The sequence below is a fragment of the Euprymna scolopes genome, chromosome 1 (assembly GCF_053919585.1).
Source record: "Euprymna scolopes isolate OS-2025 chromosome 1, ASM5391958v1, whole genome shotgun sequence".
NCBI classification, from domain to species: Eukaryota; Metazoa; Mollusca; class Cephalopoda; order Sepiida; family Sepiolidae; genus Euprymna; species Euprymna scolopes.
The window spans coordinates 27,808,605-27,829,562 of NC_136482.1; the positions used below are offsets into that span (position 1 = coordinate 27,808,605).

General features: G+C 35.3%; 1 protein-coding gene across 2 annotated transcripts in view; it reads right to left on the minus strand.

The window, feature by feature from the left end:
- The window catches only part of LOC145290256 (uncharacterized), a 103,219-nt gene that overhangs the window by 61,817 nt on the left and 20,444 nt on the right, over positions 1–20,958 (minus strand). Inside the window, exons 3-6 of one of the 2 annotated variants that reach the window (XM_080136475.1) lie at positions 17,509–17,527; positions 11,830–11,877; positions 8,058–8,163; positions 1,877–1,993 (exon numbers count right to left, since the gene is read on the minus strand). In XM_080136475.1, the coding sequence (XP_079992601.1) occupies positions 1,877–1,993; positions 8,058–8,163; positions 11,830–11,877; positions 17,509–17,527 (290 nt within the window). The remainder of the gene's footprint in view (positions 1–1,876; positions 1,994–8,057; positions 8,164–11,829; positions 11,878–17,508; positions 17,528–20,958) is intronic. The other variant, XM_080136485.1, reaches the window with a different exon arrangement.

Genomic DNA, 20,958 nt, shown 5'->3' on the forward strand with positions numbered 1-20,958 from the left:
GAGAGCGATGACCAATCTCTGATATTTTTAAATACGGGGAATACTGATGAAGTTTTCCATGGTGTTGGGAAGCATTTCTCCTTAAGGCAACGCTTAAACAGCTTTGTAAGTATGTGAGCTAGTTTTGGTTGAAGCTTTTTGAGTACTATGACTGCAATGCCGTCGGAGCTAGTTGCTTTACCGAAATCAAGGTTTTTGATTAGCTTGGCAACATCATGTACAGATATTTATATGTCTTATAGTGTGTTTTCAGTCACAGAGGGAAATACAAGGAGTAGGCGACCCTGATCACAAAGGGTAGAATTTGCTGCAAAGTCCTTGGCAAATACTTTTGCTTTGTCAGATGCTGACAAAATTATCTCAGGTGCATTGATGATGGTAGGGATAGAGGACATACTGCTGTTTAGGACCCTGTTTATTATTCACCAAAGCTGATGAGAACCAAGCCACTGCTCAGTTACTTTAAACTTGAAATACTGAACATACAAACCTTTTACATTTTTTTATTACTCTTTTACAATGATTGCTGACATTCATAAAGGTAGCTTTAGTGTCACATCTATTATGTGCAATGGACATAGTGATTTCTGTGCGCAGTGGCAGCGTCGCATTCTATAGTGAGTCATGACTGACTGTTGGGATTTTGCTGGAATTTCTTGGAGAGTATGAAGCGGTCTATACCGACAATTAATCATTCAGTCAAGTCTGATACTACAGAGGACATGTTCTTTTTTTAACATGGCATGCAGAGATATATCTGATATAAATTTTCAGAAGTTATCCCGATCAGATATAGAGTATCGATATACAGTACGAAGAGGTACATCTGAAGGTTTATTACATTTACATTACAATGGAACATGTCCATCAAATCTGTTGCCAGGGTCGCTGGGAAAATGGTGGGATCATTCTCCCGCTCCAGTACATATCTCACTACTGATGCAATTCTTTGTCTGTATAAGAACCAAGTACGTCCAACGATGGAGTACTGTTGCCACATCTGGGCAGGAGTTGCTAGAAGCAGCTTATCCTGCCTTGACAGAGTTCAAAATAGACTTCGTAGCCTAGTAAGGGATGCCCTTTTCTCTTCCCTGCAGCCTCTTTCTCACAGAAAAGACGTTGCGAGCCTGTCTCTGCTTTATTATTATTTTCCTAGCAAGTGCTCGTCTTAGCCTCAATCTATGGTCCCCATTGCCAAACTTCCACGAGAAACACTCGTCTAGCTGAAACCACTATCAATAATTTCCACCACTCTTTATATGTGCCTAAACCTAAACCATTATTCCATTAACAAAGCTTCTTTCTTAGAACTGCATGCGTGTGAAACACTCTTCCGTTTGTCTGCTTTCCAGCTGACTACAATATGGTCATCTTCAAGTCCCATGTAAACAAGTTCTTGATGAGCCGTCCCCTTAAGTAATCCAATTTAGCAAATTTCCAATACTAACAATTACTATGATGTTGTTCCATTAACTACTGTACAATCATTAACCCTTTTCCTCGAATGGCTTTTGGGCCTTGATAAGTGGTGACTCTTTTGTGAAAAGAAAAGAAGATACTCTCAATGATAGTAACTCCGCTGTTATGGGTGCGATAGAGGGCAAATATGAGTGCTGTGCTGTAAGCAAATGCTACTCTGAAGCACATATAAGTAAAACTAGGATATTCTCTGGAGATATCTCCAACACATGGAAACCAGAGGGAAAGATTCAATAAGTTTTGAAATCAGCATTGCCGATTCCGTAGTACGAAAACATATCCATTAAACTAATCACACATACTTAACAAGATTATCTCATTTTTATGGCAGATTGAAAATAGTTTTTTAGTTTTTTTTTCAGAAATTTATTAAATTCTTTTATTTACTTATACTTACTTGTACGTGTTTATGGGCAGAGAATGAAGTTCATTTTTGCTGACATTTGTTCCGTCTCCCCAATAAAATATTCCTTTACATTTATAAAGACCAATCCAAAAACCCAAATCATCAGATCTGTAAAAAGCAAAAATAATTCGATACAACTTATTTACAGGATATTAGATTCAAAGTACATTCACGAAATCATATATATATAAGTATAAGTAAGTTTTATGGAACCATTATGTCAGAGTTTTTGAGAATAGCTCGCGTTACTCTAAAATTAACAGATTTTATACCACCAGTTTCTAGCTTAGTAATAAGGATGATAAAACAAGGTGGAGATAAAAATAAAATATTTAAACAGTTAAACAAAGCATTTGTTCGTTATCCTGATGCTTTTGAATCGTTTAAGATAAACCAGATTATATTGATAAAGGAAATCCAAAACTATATTAGCAATGTATAAATATATTTATAATTACATATAATAAATTTATATAGTTAATAAAAAAAAAAAAAAAAAAAATGTATATATGTAAAAATAAAATATTTTTAACCTTTATATATCTAATTTTAAATAAATAAGAATGTAAATATACAAACTACTAACTATAGTGGGGGTGATAAGTAGTTAAATGGATTAATCCAAATCTTATAAATACAATAATGATAAATTAATAAATTAAAAAATGTATCCATTTTAAATGTGGAAATTGATGAATCGCACAGGTAAGAAATTCATTTTTATACTATGAAAAGGTTAGTAATTACAATTAAGAATAGGAAATTGGGAAAAAAATTTTTTGTAACTTGTCTTCTTCCTAAGATTAAGGGTGGTGGTGTTTGATCAACACTGCTGGGGAGCCATGATGTAATACACTGTTTTGTTTTTAAATCCCCGAAACAGTGTTTCATGGTAAACAACTGATGATCCCTTAAAAAATATAAAAATTGGTATTATAGTAAATTTGAGAGTTGATGCATTGATTGCAGGTGATTAAATGACTTACTGACTAGATGTTTTTTTTGATGAATGATAAAAAATAATTTTTTGTGTGGTTTCAAATGTTAAAAACTTCAAAGACTATATATATATATATATATATATATATATATATATATGTGTATATATATATATATATATATATATAGTAATTTATAAAATATATATGGCGATTAAGCTACACTGAATATTCCACGTTTCATCCACTCTAGAACTCTTCAGGCCTAAGCCATATATATTTTATAAATTACTAACTAGCTCTACCTACGTATTGAGCACTTTTGAAATAAATACTTAAAGTTTACGCATAAATCTATACTTTCGTATATTAATTTTATGTGAGTGGGCCAAACAAATTTTATACATTTTATTGCACTAAAAGCTATATTGAACAAAGAACAATTGAACAAGGAAATTTAAACGAGACTAATAACACAGAACAAGACATTTACTTTAATAAATGCTTAGGATGGAATCGCATCCCTTCTGATTTTTTTTAAAAGATCAATCCTTTAAGACATGCTCTCAACCAAAGTGGAACATTGAAGAGGAGGTGCTATTCCATTCGCTTTGCACAACTTCCCACAGTTTGTCATTGTTCTCAAAAGTTATTTCAGCCAATGCACGAGATATTATGGACCAAATATTCTCGATTGGGTTTAAATCGGGGCTTTGACTTGGCTAAAATATCACATCAATTGAATTATCAGAAAACCATTTTTTTGTGATTTTAGCGGTGTGTGCAGGGGCATTATCATGTTGAAAAATAATGTTCTGGGATATTCCCAGCTTCTGGATACTTAGTATAAGTCCTGTTTCTAATATTCAAATGTATTCCTTTGCATTGATTGACTTCTCACATCTAATAAGTTCCCCAACTCCTACTGCAGTAAAAGTTCCCCATACCATTATCTCTCTATTCCTTGTTTAACTGTCGATTTTATGCAACTTGGCGAAAATCTTTCTCCAGTTCTTCGATTGCACCATTCGGGAGCATTGGGAGCATTACTAACAAGACAAAATCTTGTTCTTCTAACCAGAAAGCATTCTTGAACTAGTCTGTATCTTTCTTGCCATACCTGAGAAAAATCTCTTTCTATCATTGATGTCTTCTTAGATAAAAGTGGCTTCTTTGCACACCATTTAGAGGAAAATCCCATTTCTTTCATTCGTCTAGATATTATATATCTAAAAAGAGTATTTCTAGCCCCTGTTTTGAATTCTTTGCTATGGTCAACATAAGTTTTTTTTCGATCCTTCAAAACAGTTAATTTAAGCCTATGGTCGTCCTTCAAAGTGGGTGCTCTAGGGCGACCAGATTCAGATTTCCCTTTTATCAAGCATTCGACTTTAAACCTTTGACCAATTCGCTTCACTATAGAAAGAAATGTCTTCACGTTTTCTTTTCTTAAAATATCAAAAATCTGCTTGTAAATCATTTTGTACTGCCTTAATCTTGCAATTCGGTTTTTTATATCCTCGCCAAGATGCGGTCTTACCATTTTTAAAATTAATTTTTCCACTTATTATTATATGCTATAATAATAATGATCGACAAAATAGAAATTTTCATTAAAATTAACAAAAAATTAATGGAAAATTATTGAGAAATCGATTATTCCTTCTTTCACTCTTGGCACATTTTTTTTTTTTTTTTGCTCATAAGTGTTCAATTCTATAAGAGGAGACTTATTAGGATAATATAAAGCTCAACAAGATTCATTGGAGTTTATATAAGAAACGATAAGAGTGGAAAATGAAGTCACAAAACTATATATTGGTAAATATAGAATGGTTCATTTATTCAATAAGGGTATACACACATTTATTTGGGGGATAGAGGAGACTCATTATGCCAAGGCATTTCGAAGCCTAATGCTTCTCATCAAAAGAGTAGAGAAGATGCTAGGTAACATAATGTGGATGCGACGTCTAGCGTGGGATTCATCAGGAATGAAATAAATCAATAAATTATAAATGATGTTGGGGGAGTTACATCGAATTCTGAGATAAAGTAGGAGCGTATTATATAGAGTGTAATGGAAAAAGGTCTATAGGGTCTCTATCATAGTCTTAAATGTATGTAGTATATGTTTTAAGGCTTAGAGGGATGTATAGTGTGGATGGGTGATAATTTTATTTTATGGTATGTGAGATGCCTATTATCTATGTAGGGGGATTTATTGACAGATGCAACCGAAATGACAACAGCACTTTGAGACGATATATAATTTTTTTTTTTTTTTTACATGGGGATCACCACTTATCAAGGCCCAGAGGCCACTCGAGGATAAGGATTAATGGGTATACATTAGTCATTGTGATTTTAGCGTAGTAAACATTAGTGGGAATTTTGTAACTTGGATTACTTAGGGGGACGGTTCAATAAGAACTTGTTCACGTTGAACTTAAAGACAATCAGATTGTAGTCAGTTGGAAAGCAGGCAAACAGAATAGAGTTCCACAAGCGAGCAGTTCTAAGAAATAAGTCCTGTTCATAGAATCTACGTTTAGGTGTAGACACAGATAAAGACTGGGAAATTGTTGATAGTGGTTCTGGCTAGACGAGTGTTTTTCGTGAAAGTCTGGCGAGGGGAGGGGGACAATTGAAGTTCAGATGAGCATCGGCCATGAAAATAACGATATAGCAGGGACCAGCTCGCTACGTTTCTTCTGTGGGAAAGAGGTTGCAGGGAAGAGTCAGGAGGAATATTATGATGATGACTTAAGGCGAAAGGGTTTATTCTAAGCAGGATTGAACAAAGGTGATTACGTGGAGTGTCTAACACCAGGGTTTTAATTTAGAGAGGCGAGGGAAGGCCCGGAGGTGAGTTAAAGGAGTAAGTTATGGGGTGGGCATGGGTGGGTAGTCGTAAGGTTATAATAATAAATTTTAGAATCCAAATATATATTAAATAACATGTAGTAATAATCCCAGGGTCACCCTGTTATTAGATGTACAGTGAGGGGGTTGGGGTATAAGGCAAATGTATAAGAATAGGGTAGCAGACATATATATATATATATATATATATATATATATATATATATATATATATATATATATATATATATGTATATATATATATATATATTTAGTAGAAATGGTAATTAATAAAAACTGAAGAAAGTGTTCAATACTGTTGTAGAGCAAATATGCGTTTTATTTTTTATTACCGTATCTTTCTGTTAAGTTACATTATTGTTTCAGCTATATGGCCGTTGTAGTCTGAGGAAGCTACAGACGGCAAAAAAAAACGGCCGAATAGCTGAAAACTTAACAGACAGATACGGTAATAAAAAATAAAACGTATATATATATATATATATATATATATATATATATATATATATATATATATATATATAAAAGATATATATATGTATATATATATATGTATATATATTTATATATATGTATATATATATTTATGTATATATATAAATATATATGTATATATATGTATATATATATATGTATATATATATGTATATATATGTATAAATATATATGTATATGTATATATATATGTGTGTGTGTGTGTGTGTGTGTGTCTTATAAATCTTCTAAAAGAGATTTATAAAAAAGATATCTGTCTCCCACCTGTTATATAAATGGCAATTGTTTGTTAGTGTATGTCCAGCTAAAGGTCCATCTCCACCCCCAAATAGGTTTAAATGGAATTTCCAGTAAATTGTTAATTCGGATGAAATAAATAATAAATAAACTATTCAATTGTTAAAAGAATGTGGATAATAAAATATTGGTTAAATAAATTAGATATGTAGGTTGCATTCCTTTGTGAAAATAAAGAAAAAATAGGTTATTGAAAAATCAGAATGTTTGGGAAACGTGCAAGTCCACGCATGTTGATGGCACGTGAATTTTAGTCACGTTGGCCGGACATGCATGGATTTCTCAATATAGGAAGTGAGAGTTAGTTAGTTAGAGAGACAGTCAGTGAGAAAGTCAGAGAGGGTCTGGGAATTCGAACGTCTAGGAAGCGAGACGGTCACTTTGAAACTAAAATGTGAAGCTTTGAATTCTTGATGAGAAAACCACGGCCGGTCGTGAAGAAATAAACCCATCAGGTGTTTTGATAAAGCTCATCTTTGTGTTTGTGATTCTTATAAAAAGGTAAAGTGAAAATTGTATTATATATTTGTGTTATAAAATGTCATTACATACACGTCTCGACATCTCATGTCTACACAATGTCTGAACAGTGAACACTATCTCATCATTCTAAGAGCTTTCTTCTTGTACACGTCTAAGGAATGAACATTTAATATATAAGAATCGTAATAACATGAACAATCTCTCATAACATGAACAATCTCTCTAAGTCTCTTACAACAACATCTCATTATCTCTAAGACTCTCTTTTAATGAAACCCCTATATGTAACACTGCGTCGGATATATACTCGAGAGTTAAAACAAAGAAAAGAATATTCTGATGCCCTAACCCTACTTACAACCAAAGACGAGCATAGAGGGCACTCTGCTAAAGCAGGTCTGGTCACTGAATAATTTTGTCATACCTGAGAGACAAACTAGCAAGTTGTGTCAAAATTTAAAATGATTCTGCATCTTTCGAAAACTAAAATGTAGTCACTTTTGGACCAGTTGCATAAATCGCTCTACAATTTCTTGGGGAAATGAAACAGAAAATTATTATCCTTCCTAATAGTCAGTACCGTGGCCATTGTACTTTATCCCGTGACTTTACAGGTCATGTGACTTTTAGTAAAAAGCCTTCTATTTACGACGGTCGTGACACTGTCCATTTCTATTCAAATAACTACGAACAACTTCAAAGTATAAAAGTTTTATGGATGTTTAGTGTTTTGCTTGGCGTTTGACTTTCTTATTTGAATAGATTTTCAAAATGTTCTTCAAGATTCTAATACTCATAAGGTAAATTTTATTGTCAGTGCGAATCTCTTTTTGTTACTCGGGATGAAAATCACAACGAACCTCGGAATCAATTTCAAAGTATTTCTCTCATATTTATAGAAACAGATGAAAAAATTAACTGTGTAAAAAGTTATGTTCGCTTAATATGTTCTCACCACATTCATTACATGTAGTGAAATTAGAAGAAAATATGTGACTAGTGCAAGCATACCTATCAAAGGAATTATTCGATCTAATTTAAATAACATTTTAATTTGAAATGTAACTACTTACATAGACTGCTGAAATTTTTCTAAGTCTTTAAATTTTTTCATTGTGTTAGGGATATACCATTTCCCATCGCCGAACATAGAATCTTCTTGCAGGGAATAACAGGGTTCTGAAATTAGTAAATAATAATTTTGAAAAATAAATATAAACTCCGTTTTAATCAAAATGATAATTGTTTTCCGAATTTATATTGTAGTGCGTTACGAACGAACGCCAAAAAGCGACTAGCTTGAATAGCTACCTTCTTTCTTCCTCTGCTTCTTTGGGATACCCTCTTCTCTTCACTGTTAAAAGCAATATAAAGAGTTCACAATAACGTGTTAACTCAATATTTTCAACCCAAACCCAAAATTTAACAAGCCAATGCTAAATTAAGCAAGCTTATAAAAAACCGTGACTCGGTCCATGAAATCAAATAGATTTCTGCAAAGCTGAAAAGAAAATGGAACACCTCGAATGATCTAAGAACGTATGCCCCAAACTCATCCGTGCTTTTTGGTCGGAGAAGACGAAACGAAGAACATTTCCAACCTCACGTATTTCATTATCTCGCGCACATCAATACACGCACCAACAGAACAAGGTAGCCTCTCCCACACACACAGTATCATGCTACCTAATACTCACATATTCATAGGATTCATACACTCATATTAACACTAACAAATATATAGAGATATACACATCCTTGGTCTTCGTGTCTGATATTCATTGAACATTTTCCTACCCGAAATCTGAGTTTTCTTGCTTTCATTCACAAACGTTTGATGAAAACACGAAGAATAAATTTAACGAGGGAAGCGTCTTCCTTCTTATTGTTGATGTTATTAAAACTGGAACGTACCTTATGTAAATTCTCATTACGGATGGCTCGTTTCTGACACACGTAGTGGGGTTGAATTTATGAAGGAAATAATGACCTCCTCGTGTGGGATTTCGGTTTATGTAATTCTTTTTTCCCCCGAAAGGATAAAAGCTTAATTAAATTTGCCCTTCCCATCAATTATTATTATTAATATTAATATTATTATTATTATTATTATTATTATTATTATTATTATTATTATTATTATTATTATTAATAATAATAATAATAATAATAATAATAATAATAATAATAATAATTCATGGGAAGGGCAAATTTAATTAAGTTTTCATCCTTAATTTTAATGCATTCAAACCGAAACTTCTATCGTTTCACCATAAACGCATTGATCCTCACTTGGTTACAATTGATATGAATGGTTCTCGCCTCAAATAAACTCCTTGTTTTGACAAACTTCTGGGAATGACTTTCACTCCTAACCTGAAATGGAAGAATTACATCAAATCTATTTCCAAGGTTGCTAGAAAATTGGTTGCATCGTTCTACTGCTCCAGAAGATCTCACTCTCGATGCAATGTTTTTCTTGTATAACAGCCAAATACATCCTAAAATAGAGTAGTGTTACCACATCTGGGCAGGAGCTGTTTGAAGCACCTATCCTGCCTTGATAGAGTTCAAAACCGGTTTGGAAACCTAGCAGTTGTTCTTTTCTCCTCCCTGCAACTTCTTTTCCACAGAAGGGACGTGATCCTGTTTTTGCTTGATCATTATTTTAATGGCAAGTGCTCGTCTGAGCTTCAATCTATGGTGCTCTCGCCAAACTTTCATAAAAATCTATTGTCTAGCTGCAATCACCATCAACAATTTCTCCCACTTTTTATCTGTGTCTAAATCTAAATGCAAATTCTATTAACAAATCTTCTTTCCCTAACCCTAACCCTAACCCTAACCCGATCTGCCCGCTTGTGAAATTTCCCAGCTGACTATAATATTGTCATCTTCAAGTTCGATGTAAACAAGTTTTTGTTGAGCCGTCCCTTTAATAAAATTCTACCCAAGTAACCACCGTACACTCGTTAACACGTGGCATTTGAATCTTGATAAGTGATTACTCCCTTTTTAAAGAAAACCATACAATTTATTTGGTTAGATAGTTTGGACCCTTCATAGACTAGACGAGAAAACGAAAAAACAAATGACCCGGCACTTGATTTGAAGAATGATTAACTATCTAAATAGGTGAGAAAGGTAAAAAAAAAAAAAAACAAACAAACAAAAAAAAAACTGTTATATATAAAATTTTACAGATGAAACAAATTTTACAGACGAAAAAAAAATATATAACCCACAACATAGAATGGTTTATGATGGCAGCCAGAGGCAACTACATAATTAACAATACAGAAAGCACTGAAACTGCAAAGAAAAGGGCAAGAAAAGCAAATTAAGATAGAACAGTGATATAGACGACTCATAATACTGATAAGGGAAGAGATGCACTAAAACATATGCACATGTATAAGGAAATAGCAATTTAATATTAACAGCTGCACAGAACAATGCAATAGAACGAACTATATCAATGGTAAAATTTGGGGAATACCATGCATTGTATGTAGGAGAACATCGGCACCTCCCTGCAAGAATGGCAAGAACATATAACTGTGGTCTGCTTGTGAATTTGATATTCCCATGAAATTTCTTCCTTTGGAAAAAGCCGGCTCAGCCCACCTAATGTGAGTGCCGCTTCAATATGATACGGTATGGTACCGGATGTGATAATAATTAATAGGCAGAAGAAAACTTGATAAATTTTAGATTTCGTCATCATCATCTTTCCAGATGAAAAATATGAAAAATGAAGAAATTTCTGTCATACAAAAATTGTAGGAACACTAAGATTTCCCCCCATTAAAAAAAAATGAACCAAAATATCAGGAGAAATCGAAATTAAGGGGAGGATTTACACCATATAACGTCCAGTTGTAATATTCAGGAAAATCATTGAACGTGAAAACCAACTAACATACTAACAGAGGCAGGTAAAAAAAAAAAAAAACATAACACGAATCCAAGACAACTAATACTGCTAGAAATCGATTTCCTTCCTTCAAATGGTGACATCAACCTTGGTTATAACCGCACAAAATGGTTGTGAAAGGTCAAGAAGAATGAAAGATCTTCACAGGAAAGGTGCAGAGTACCTAGGAGGCTTATAGTCACACACATTCTATAGAAAGCTATCAGTTGTTATCAGCAAAATATAAATGGTAAACAGGTGTTGCAATAATGCAAAGTAATTTGTAACAGTTATAGAAATTGTTCTAGAAATCTGGAGAAGCTTTATTCACACTTCAGGAAATGTCACCGTTTTTATGTCAGCTAAGAAACACTAGTAACTGCTAGTATGAGAACAATAAGTGTGTAGTAATAATCTCATTCGTTGGTCTAGTAGAAATGTACGCATATCAAACATTTGATATTGTGAATTTAAAAAAAATATATATTCTCAATTACCTTAGACCGTAATTAAATATGTATTAAAAGACTGGCAGATGAAAAGATGCAATAGTTAATGATACGGACTGACAACCTGGGTATACCAATTTCACTTCACGTGATCCCTCATGTAAGAAATACATCGGATACTTATGGGAGGAACCATGTGCAGGTTGGCAAGATCCTAAGTGAAAGTGATTTTTGCGGAACGCTTTAGATTAGAATTTGGAAATTTCAGGTCGTCAGTCCGTTTGGTTAACTACTTAATCACCGTCACATCCCAATGAATGGGATCCATTCTACACAAGGCGCATGTTAATGTTTCTTTCTCCCTGAAAATAAAAACTGCAAAAAAAAAAAAAATTAATAAATAAAATAAAAAAACAAACAAACAAAGAACGAAATAAACAGTATTAAATTTAAATATGTAAAAAATAAATACATTCTCACCGTCTTCAACTATATAACTGAAATTCATTTTACACAAGGGTCGTCCATCTGAAAATAAATACAATAATCAATTTTACATTCGAGAACAGGTAAATTTCTATGAATAAATAAGATGAAGTAAGTACATTTATCGTAATACACGTTTCTAATTAATCAACACAACTGGGTTATATTTATATTCTTCAATTAATACCTAAAAGTTTTAGTTAAACTAACAATCATGAAAGTTAATTTGAAGAACATAGGTTTAAGTTAAATAATAATTCAATTTAACAAATACATAATTTTAATTGTAAAAAAGTTGACAATTATATGGTGCCCCCCACCATTTACAAATTTCTGACATAATCTAGGATTAGTGGATAATAGAAACTCGACATGAGAAATAGAATTGATTTTCTTTGTGAAAATACTATTTAAAAAAAAAAAAAGTGGGGGCACGGTCCTTAAACTCCAGTGCGCCTCCCGAGGACGGGGGGGGGGGTCACCTCAAACACACAAAAGAGAATAAATCCGAGAAAGTAGAATCTCCACTCCCATTGCACCTACTCTCCTGCCAGATCTGGAATCTCCCCAGCACCGAAAAATGAAGCTCATTTTCTAGTTTCCAGCTTCACGTGCACACGAGATTTTGCGAGCCGCTATCTTTGTTTTTCCTTTTCTCGGCCTGAACTCACTGACGCTGCACACCCACGGTAAGACTTCTGTTTTTCTTAGCTTCTGACCACACTTTGCTATTTAGCAAATACTTTTTCACATTGAAATGTGTGATTTACTTTACAATTCAATGTGACATTGAACACATTTTAAGTTAAATAATAACATAACAAATACATAACATTTCTGTTGCCGATAAAACGTCCTTTTTTATTCACCCCTCAAACTGGCATATTGCTACGTAGATATCAAGCGTCACTATTTACATTTAAATTTCTGCATGTTAGTACAATTGTCATATTATCGGGTACCTAATCGATATATGTTGTATGGCCGGGGTTATATATAAACCAGCATATATTATTTATATATACGCGTCTAAATTCATGTATAGTTTAGTTGTAGAAAATGTTTTTCTAATGAATGTGTGTATAGAGAGTGTATATACATTTGATCGTCTAATTTACAGTTCGTTGTGTGTATGTACGATTAATTACAGTTTATGACGTGACAAGAATATACATAAATACCATTACAACACAAAGAACCAATAACATTTATTTTTTTTTTTGGGGGGGGGGGTAAACATCTGGCCAATAAGGAACATATCTGGTCCATCTTCGGGCTTGTTTGACGGAAAGCAGCAATGGAAATTATTCCCAAGAAAATGACAGAGCCTCGGGTTTTATTTTCAGCAACTTTTCATTCCATAGTGTTTTTCCCCCTTTTAGAAAGTTGCAATGCTTATTCTGACTATCGCCGTTTCCGGTCCCCTCTGCTTGGTGTCATCTTTATCTGAGGACGTCTCTGTTCCTCTGTCCTCACCGACTCCTGCCTTTCCTAACTCTGCTTGCATATATGTATATGTGAATAGAAAAGTTAACACGCAGATACACAGACACGTTCACTTTTATAGATATACTAACATTTCAGCCCGGCGTTGCCCGGGTGTTTGGATGTGTATGTTGAGCAAAAAAAAAAAAAAGTGGTAGTAGGAAGGCAGGCTCGAACCCGTACCGCGAAGTAGGAAAAGAATGGGAAAAAACCTGACGTCTTTGCCGTTACGACCACCGCCAAACCTGGTGTGAGTTATGTTTAAATTAAGGCTAGACAATCTAAAGGAGGGGATAACTTTCAAAAATATCGGCAAAAAAAGCGACTCCCCTGTAGAAAAGTGCCTAGTTGAAGGGGAAGATATAAATGCTTTTAGCCAATTTTTCGATATTTGTCGTATGAAAGGTCGAACTTTAAAACAATACTGATCTTGATAAAATCCGTCGCCTCTGTCGAATGTTTTAGGAAGACATGCAAACATGCATACATATATATATACATACATACATACATACATACATGCATATATTGGTAACTAAAAATTTTCGACCCAAACCGATTAAAAAGCTTGCCCTATCTCTGAATACCCTTTATGTAAAATTTCAAATGTTTAGACCAGAAATTGTCTGAGTAATTTGGTAGACACCGCAGAGGTCAATTTTTTAAAAAACTTTGACCCATATTATGACCCCTTAACATTTATTGTTTTGGGCTCAAATCAAATTATTAAGTTAGATCCATGTCCAAGGAACCTATATCTAAAATTTCAAGTGTTTAGACCCAAAATTGGCGAAGAAGTTTAATAGAGTTCTCAAAGGTCAAATCGTTGAATGTTGACCACTTAATAGCCAAAACCGATCACATCGATTTTCCCAAATTTCAGTACCCTGTATATCAAATTTCGAGTCTGTAGGCTGAAAATTGACAGCGATATTGTGTAGGGAAATGTACACAGATAGACACACTGACAGGCAGACACTTTCACTTATATATATATATATATATATATATATATATATATATATATATATATATATATATATATATATATATACTAGCATGAGTGCCCGGTGTTGCCCGGGTATTTAGAGGTGTATATTGAGCAAAAAAAAAAAAAGAAAAAAAGCGGTAAATTTTTTTTTTAATTTTGACCCCTATTATGACCCCTTAACATTTATTGTTTTGGGCTCAAATTAAGTTATTAAGTTAGATCCATATCCAAAGAACCTATATCTAAAATTTCAAGAGTGTAGACCCAAAATTGTCGGAGGAGTTTGGTAGAGTTCTCAAAGGTCAAATCGTTCAACTTTGACCCCTTAATCGCCAAATTTCTGGCCAAAATCCAATCACATCGATTTTCCCAAATCTCAGTAGCCTGTATATCAAATTTCGAGTCTGTAGACTAAAAGTTGACAGATTTATTGCGTAGGGAAATGTACACAGACATACACAGACACGTTCACTTTTTTATAATATATATATATATACTAGCATTTTAGCCCGGCGTTGTCCGGGTGTTTGGATGTGTATGTTGAGCAAGAAAAAAGTGGTAGTAGGAAGGCAAAGGAGGAAAAGAACGGGGTAGAACCTAACGTTTATGCTGTCACGACCACCGCCACAGGAAGCGACATTTTTTTAAATTAAGGCTAGTAAATCTAAAGGAGAGGATAACTTTCAAAAATATCGGCGAAAAAAGTGACCTTCCCCTGTAGAAAAGTGCCTAGTTGAAAGGGAAGATATTAATGTTTTTAGCCAATTTTTCGATATTTGTTGTATGAAAGGTCGAACTTTAAAACGATACTGATCTTTGTAAAATCCGTCGCCTCTATTGAAAGTTTAAGGCAGACATGCTAACAGACATACATATGCATACATACATACATACATACATACATACATACATACATTTATATATTGGTAACTAAAAATTTTCGACCCAAACTGATGAAAAAGCTTGCCCTATCTCTGAATACCGTTTATGTAAAATTTCAAATATTTAGACCAGAAATTGTCTGAGTAATTTGGAAGAGACAGCAGAGGTCAATTTTTTTTTTAAAATTTGACCCCTATTATGACCCCTTAACATTTATTGTTTTGGGCTCAAATCAAGTTATTAAGTTAGATTCATGTCCAAGGTACCTATATCTAAAATTTCAAGTGCGTAGACCCAAAATTGTCGGAGGAGTTTGGTAGAGTTCCCAAAGGGCAAATCGTTGAACTTTGACCCCTTAATCGCCAAATTTCTGGTCAAAATCCAATCACATCGATTTTCCCAAATCTCAGTAGCCTGTATATCAAATTTTGAGTCTGTAGACTAAAAGTTGACAGATTTATTGCGTAGGGAAATAATGTACACAGACACACAGATACACAGACACGTTCACTTATATATATATATATATATATATATATATATATATATATATATATAGATAGATAGATTGGACGCAGTAGTGACGTAGTGACTGAGCTATGAAGACATTTATAATTCAAGGCTAAAAATTAAAACATGGACCAATACCTACTACATTATGCATTTGTAAAGTTTCGCATGGATTCAAATACCTTATATATGAAGTTTCTTGTCCGTAGACCAAAACTCTAGGAGGAGTTTGGTAGGCAAAATTTATAAACAAAAATATATACGTATACATAAATATATATGGAAACAATTTTGTGTTTACTATAAACTTTTTACGCAAATATAATGCAAGTATAAATCAAGTAGAATATCCGCATGAATATAATTACACGTAATAGTTAATTAAGAAAACCGAAAAAACTAAAGGGAATTAATTAAAATGAATGTTTAAAAGAATATGCAAATTACCTAGATCTTTTGCTAGTGAATGCAATTCCACAAACCATATAAGAAAAATGTATTTTCTTTTTAAATAAATAGAAAAGAGGGGTTTTAATATGAATATCAATGCACACAAAAGAAAAACGAATTTATAGGAGTATAGATAGATATAGATAGATAATGAAATTGACAAAGTGAAACTTTAAATACCTAAACAGATTTTTCCTCTTGTTTTTCAGTGTTTTTTTTTTTTATAAATTTCCAAATTTTGGTCATTTCTGAATTGGATTGAATTGGATTCAGAAAAAAATTAAGATTAAAGTAAAAACAAATCTTGAAGAAAGGCTTTCAATTTTCAGTTATTTTGATATAAATACTTATATTTCTTTTAGTCTGTCTGTCCCACTTTTTCTCAGAACTAACTAGGCCAGTCTGAGTGTAAGTTTGTATGGATCTTTGTTATGATAAGGTGCAGTGAACTATGTATCATGGTATCCGTTCGAAGCAAAGTTAGAGATTAATAGGGGTTAGTACTCAATGTAGAAACAAGCACAAATTTAGCCATATTCAATAATTAGTTTTGCATAAATGCACTCGTTTTAAGTCAACGGACTGTAACTTTTGCCTGTTTTTCACGGGCTAAAATTCGAGTACATACACGCACGCGCACACACACATACGCACACACACAAACGCACACACACATACACACACGCACACACATACACAGATATATATAATGTGTGTGTGTGTATGTGTGAGTGCACATAGTTTTATAAGTGTGAACCACAACATTAACAAGCAAAGCATGCATGGTCCCCCGTGAGTGCACAGTGAACGAGGTATAAAAAATGAAGTTCAGCATTTGACCCCCTCCCCCCCCCCCCATATAGCTCCAAAAGCCCCAGGGGACGTCAAATTCTGGTGAAAATGAACAAATGGTGCAGTTTTAGGTCTTAACATATGTAAATTTGAGTTCTGCGCCATGCAGAAAAATAAATAACTAAGTCCATCATTTGCCCCCCCCCCCCATTTAGCCCCAAAAGCCCCCAAGGCCTTAACATATTTAAATTTGAGTTCAGCACCATGTAAAACTGCTAAATAGACATACACAGGAAATTTTGGACAAATATGGTAAAATAGTCGCAAAAATGGAGTGTTTTTATTAGCCCTAAAAGAGCCCCTGGGGCATACCCAAGATTTATCGCAAAGTATAGACAACAAAATTATATAGAAATCAGTTAGTTACAACTATTTGAGTACACACACGCGCGCATACACACAGACTCATACACACATGCGTGCGCGCGTGTGTGTGTGTGTACATAGTTTTATAAGCGTGAGCCACAATATTAAAAATATATTTCCAAACGCCGTATACTTACTGAAGATAAAGTTTATTTTCTGAAAAATAATAATGTATGTGTTATAAATATTAGTTGCATTAAAAATAACACAAGTGTATTAACAATTCAAAAAATCATACTTCATAAATCGTTAAATATGTCCACAAAATCAAAACAGATAAAACGGATTCATTATTATGGTTAATTAAGCTTCAAATAAATGCCAATCATATTCCAAAACATCCAACCAAGAATTAATAATATAAACTGTGAGCTGAAAATTAATTTGGAAGAGACTGTTCCACACACACGCAGACAAGGTAACATATATATATCTACCTCTCTTAAAAGTGACCTAGTCTGTCTGTCTCCGTGAGAAATGGTCTCTAGCAAACTACTGGGTCAATTTTTGGTCTACAGACTTGAAACTTAATATATAGGGGATTTGGACATGTGAAACAAATTCGATTTGGTTTTAAGCCGGCTAAAAAGAACTATTATGGTATCAAAATTGAAAAAAGTTGAAATTTGGTAGGCATAAGTCGACTTAAATTGCTTTTCTACATATGCGCAAATATACACTTATACCGTTTACACCGTTAATTTTTAAGCTTTTATATGTGTAAAGACATTGTACAGATGGTAACGAATAATACTGGAAAGCTATATATTTTGGCTTCGATTCTAACTGAAGGCACCCAAGTCATATTTTCAAGAACTTTTGACATCGCTTCTATATATTAAGTATAATGTAATAACCAATAGATTGGTTTTATAATAATAATAAATGAATAGGAAATCTGCATAAGTTAAAATATCACATTTAAGTGTATGCTAAGATCGGGCAACGTCGGGTGACCTGCTAGTATAAATATAAAAGTGACCTTGTTTGTATATGGTACGGCCTCTACCTAGCTACTATATTGATGTACTCATATAGGAGATTCGAACTTGTGGAACAAATTCCATTCGGTTTTTAGTTGATAAAAATAGCTGCTAAGGTGTTAAAATTCAACCAAAGTCGGCTCCCCACTTTAGACGCCGTCTCTACGTCAGTCAAAACTGTGATTTTGGACTAACTCTACTCGCCCTTGGAGAGGCCATGGAGACTGCAGAAAGAGAAAGGCTAATGACGGCCGCAGCATGGAAGAGACGATTCCCCCAAAGAACGACTCTCCAAATAAGGAAGCCACACCAAAAAACGAAGGGACGTACCACCCAGATAACAGAGACAGGGGCAACAGTCGCAATAGACTTTGCCAGGGGAGATGCTCCCCACGAGGACAGCTCCCCTAAAGAGGGGGCAAATTGTAAAAACGAAGAGGCACACTAAACAGATACTTCAAACCAAGGGGCAGCAGCCCCAAAAGACTTTGCCGGGGGGGGGGAGCTCCCCAAGAGAGAAGTTCCCCTCCAAAAGGGAGAAAACTCCCAGGAAAAAGAAGCATACTGCCTGAAAGCGAACGTTGGCGAGGAGACAGCTGCCTCAAGAGACATTCTGACGGTGGACACTCCCCCAAAGAAAATCCCTCCAAAAAGGGGAGCAGTACTGGACGCACCTAAACTTGAAAAACGATCCAACCCCATCAAAGACCAAACACCAACACAAACAAAAGGGGCTGCGTTGGGGAAGACCGCAGCGAAACAACTATCCCCTAAAGAGTACAGAGAGTTGTACTTGACTAAGTACAGACAATAAATATAGGGGGCAGAAATAAAGCCAGTGCCAGGCGTCCGGGGGGGGGGCGATTGAGGGCAGAGTCCTGTCCCTCATCATCTCCAAGATACCAGAAAACCGCCTCTTGGGGACAAAAAAATGAAGACATGGCGGGACTCCTCCACAAACTGAACATTCCTGCATTATACGTCTACTCGAGGAGCTTCGCCATGTGAAACATCCTCCTACCCACCAAGGAAGTGCGAAGATACTTTCCCTCAAAGAAATGAAGCATGGGAGAGTCAAATTAGTGCCAGAATACCAGGGCAAGAGAAGGAGTCAGGGGCAAATATTCAACATATCAACCTAAATACCTACAGAACTCCTTGGATCCCTCTTCAGCCAGTTCGAAGAGGTGGAACTGGTGACCCCTATACGGTCAAAAACCAGCGTACACCTGGGCTGCTACACAGTGGCAATAAGCTGAAGAGAGAGGGACTCCTGGCAATACTAGCGTTGGTGACATTCAAGGGTGCCAGCATAGCGATTGTGATGGAGGGCTGCCATCCGCACTGCTGGTTTTGCCATAAGCAGCGTTATATGGCCAAGACCTGCCCCAAAAGGTCAACCCTGACTCAAGCGCCACCAAAAGCGGTCCCAAGCCCTGAGACAGCACTAGAGTCTAATCAAGCTGTCACCACTCCTGCAACCATGGCACCGAGAAAATCCAGAACTGTGCAGGAGGCCAAGGGGGAAGAATGGAGCATGGTGATGGGCGGTAAACGGAAGCCCACAACCCCATCTGGCACAGTCCCACCACCAACTCAACAATCGAAGCAACAACAACAGCTCCAGAGCAGCTGCAGCCACAGCAGCAGGCACAGCAGCAGCAGTCAAAGTCGCCAAAGCAGCTGCAGCAACAACAACTGCTTCAGCAGCAAGAACAGCAGCAACTAAAGCACCACCAACAACAGTAGCAGCTAGAGCAGTAGCCACAACTGAGGATGAATCTGCCAGCAAGAGGGAGAAAAACTCAACCTCACCACTTCCCGATTTATTTGAAAGAAAGAAACAGAAAAATAAAAGAATAAAAGGGGAAGAAAAGGTGCCCCCACCCCAGTGAGCATACACAACACTTAACGATAACACAATCCACCTCTACCCCCAAACTAGACACCACATCAATACCAGACAAAGCAACAACACCAGATACCACACAAAAACCTGTCCCCACACCAATGTAAATTGAGCAATCACCCCAGAAATAAAAAAAATGAACCCAAGAGGGCGAGGGACCCTGCGACTTCTCCTGCCTGCGAACTTACTCCAACAGGAATCCCCCACTCCTTGAAATGAGGGAGAAACTGTTTTGTAGACCCTCTGTCTGTGGAAACAGATTTACCACACCGGCAGAGAAAAAAAAATTAAAACCTCTGCTGGATTGTCAACAGAGAGGGGGAAAAGACGTTAACGTCCTCTCTAATTTCCTGGATACCCCACTTCTAACAACTTTTGTCAGGCTTCCAGAAGCCTGCAATACTGACTTGTGGATAATTCTGGAGGCCACTGAAGGAGTCGTTCTGGGAACAGAACTTATTAAGAAAAACGACCTTTCCCTAGACGAACTGTCAAAGCAATGTAAGGGAAGAGTCCCAGTGTTGGTTTATCCATCACTCTATAGGGTGCTTAAACTAACTTTTCCTTTAGATGTCAATAGCATTGCGAGAGAAGGTCAGGACATGAAAAACCTGACCACCTTGAGCATTGCATACAACGCCAGCATCCTTCTGCCGGCTGACTTTGGAGCTGAGTGCGATACACCTTAAAGGTAG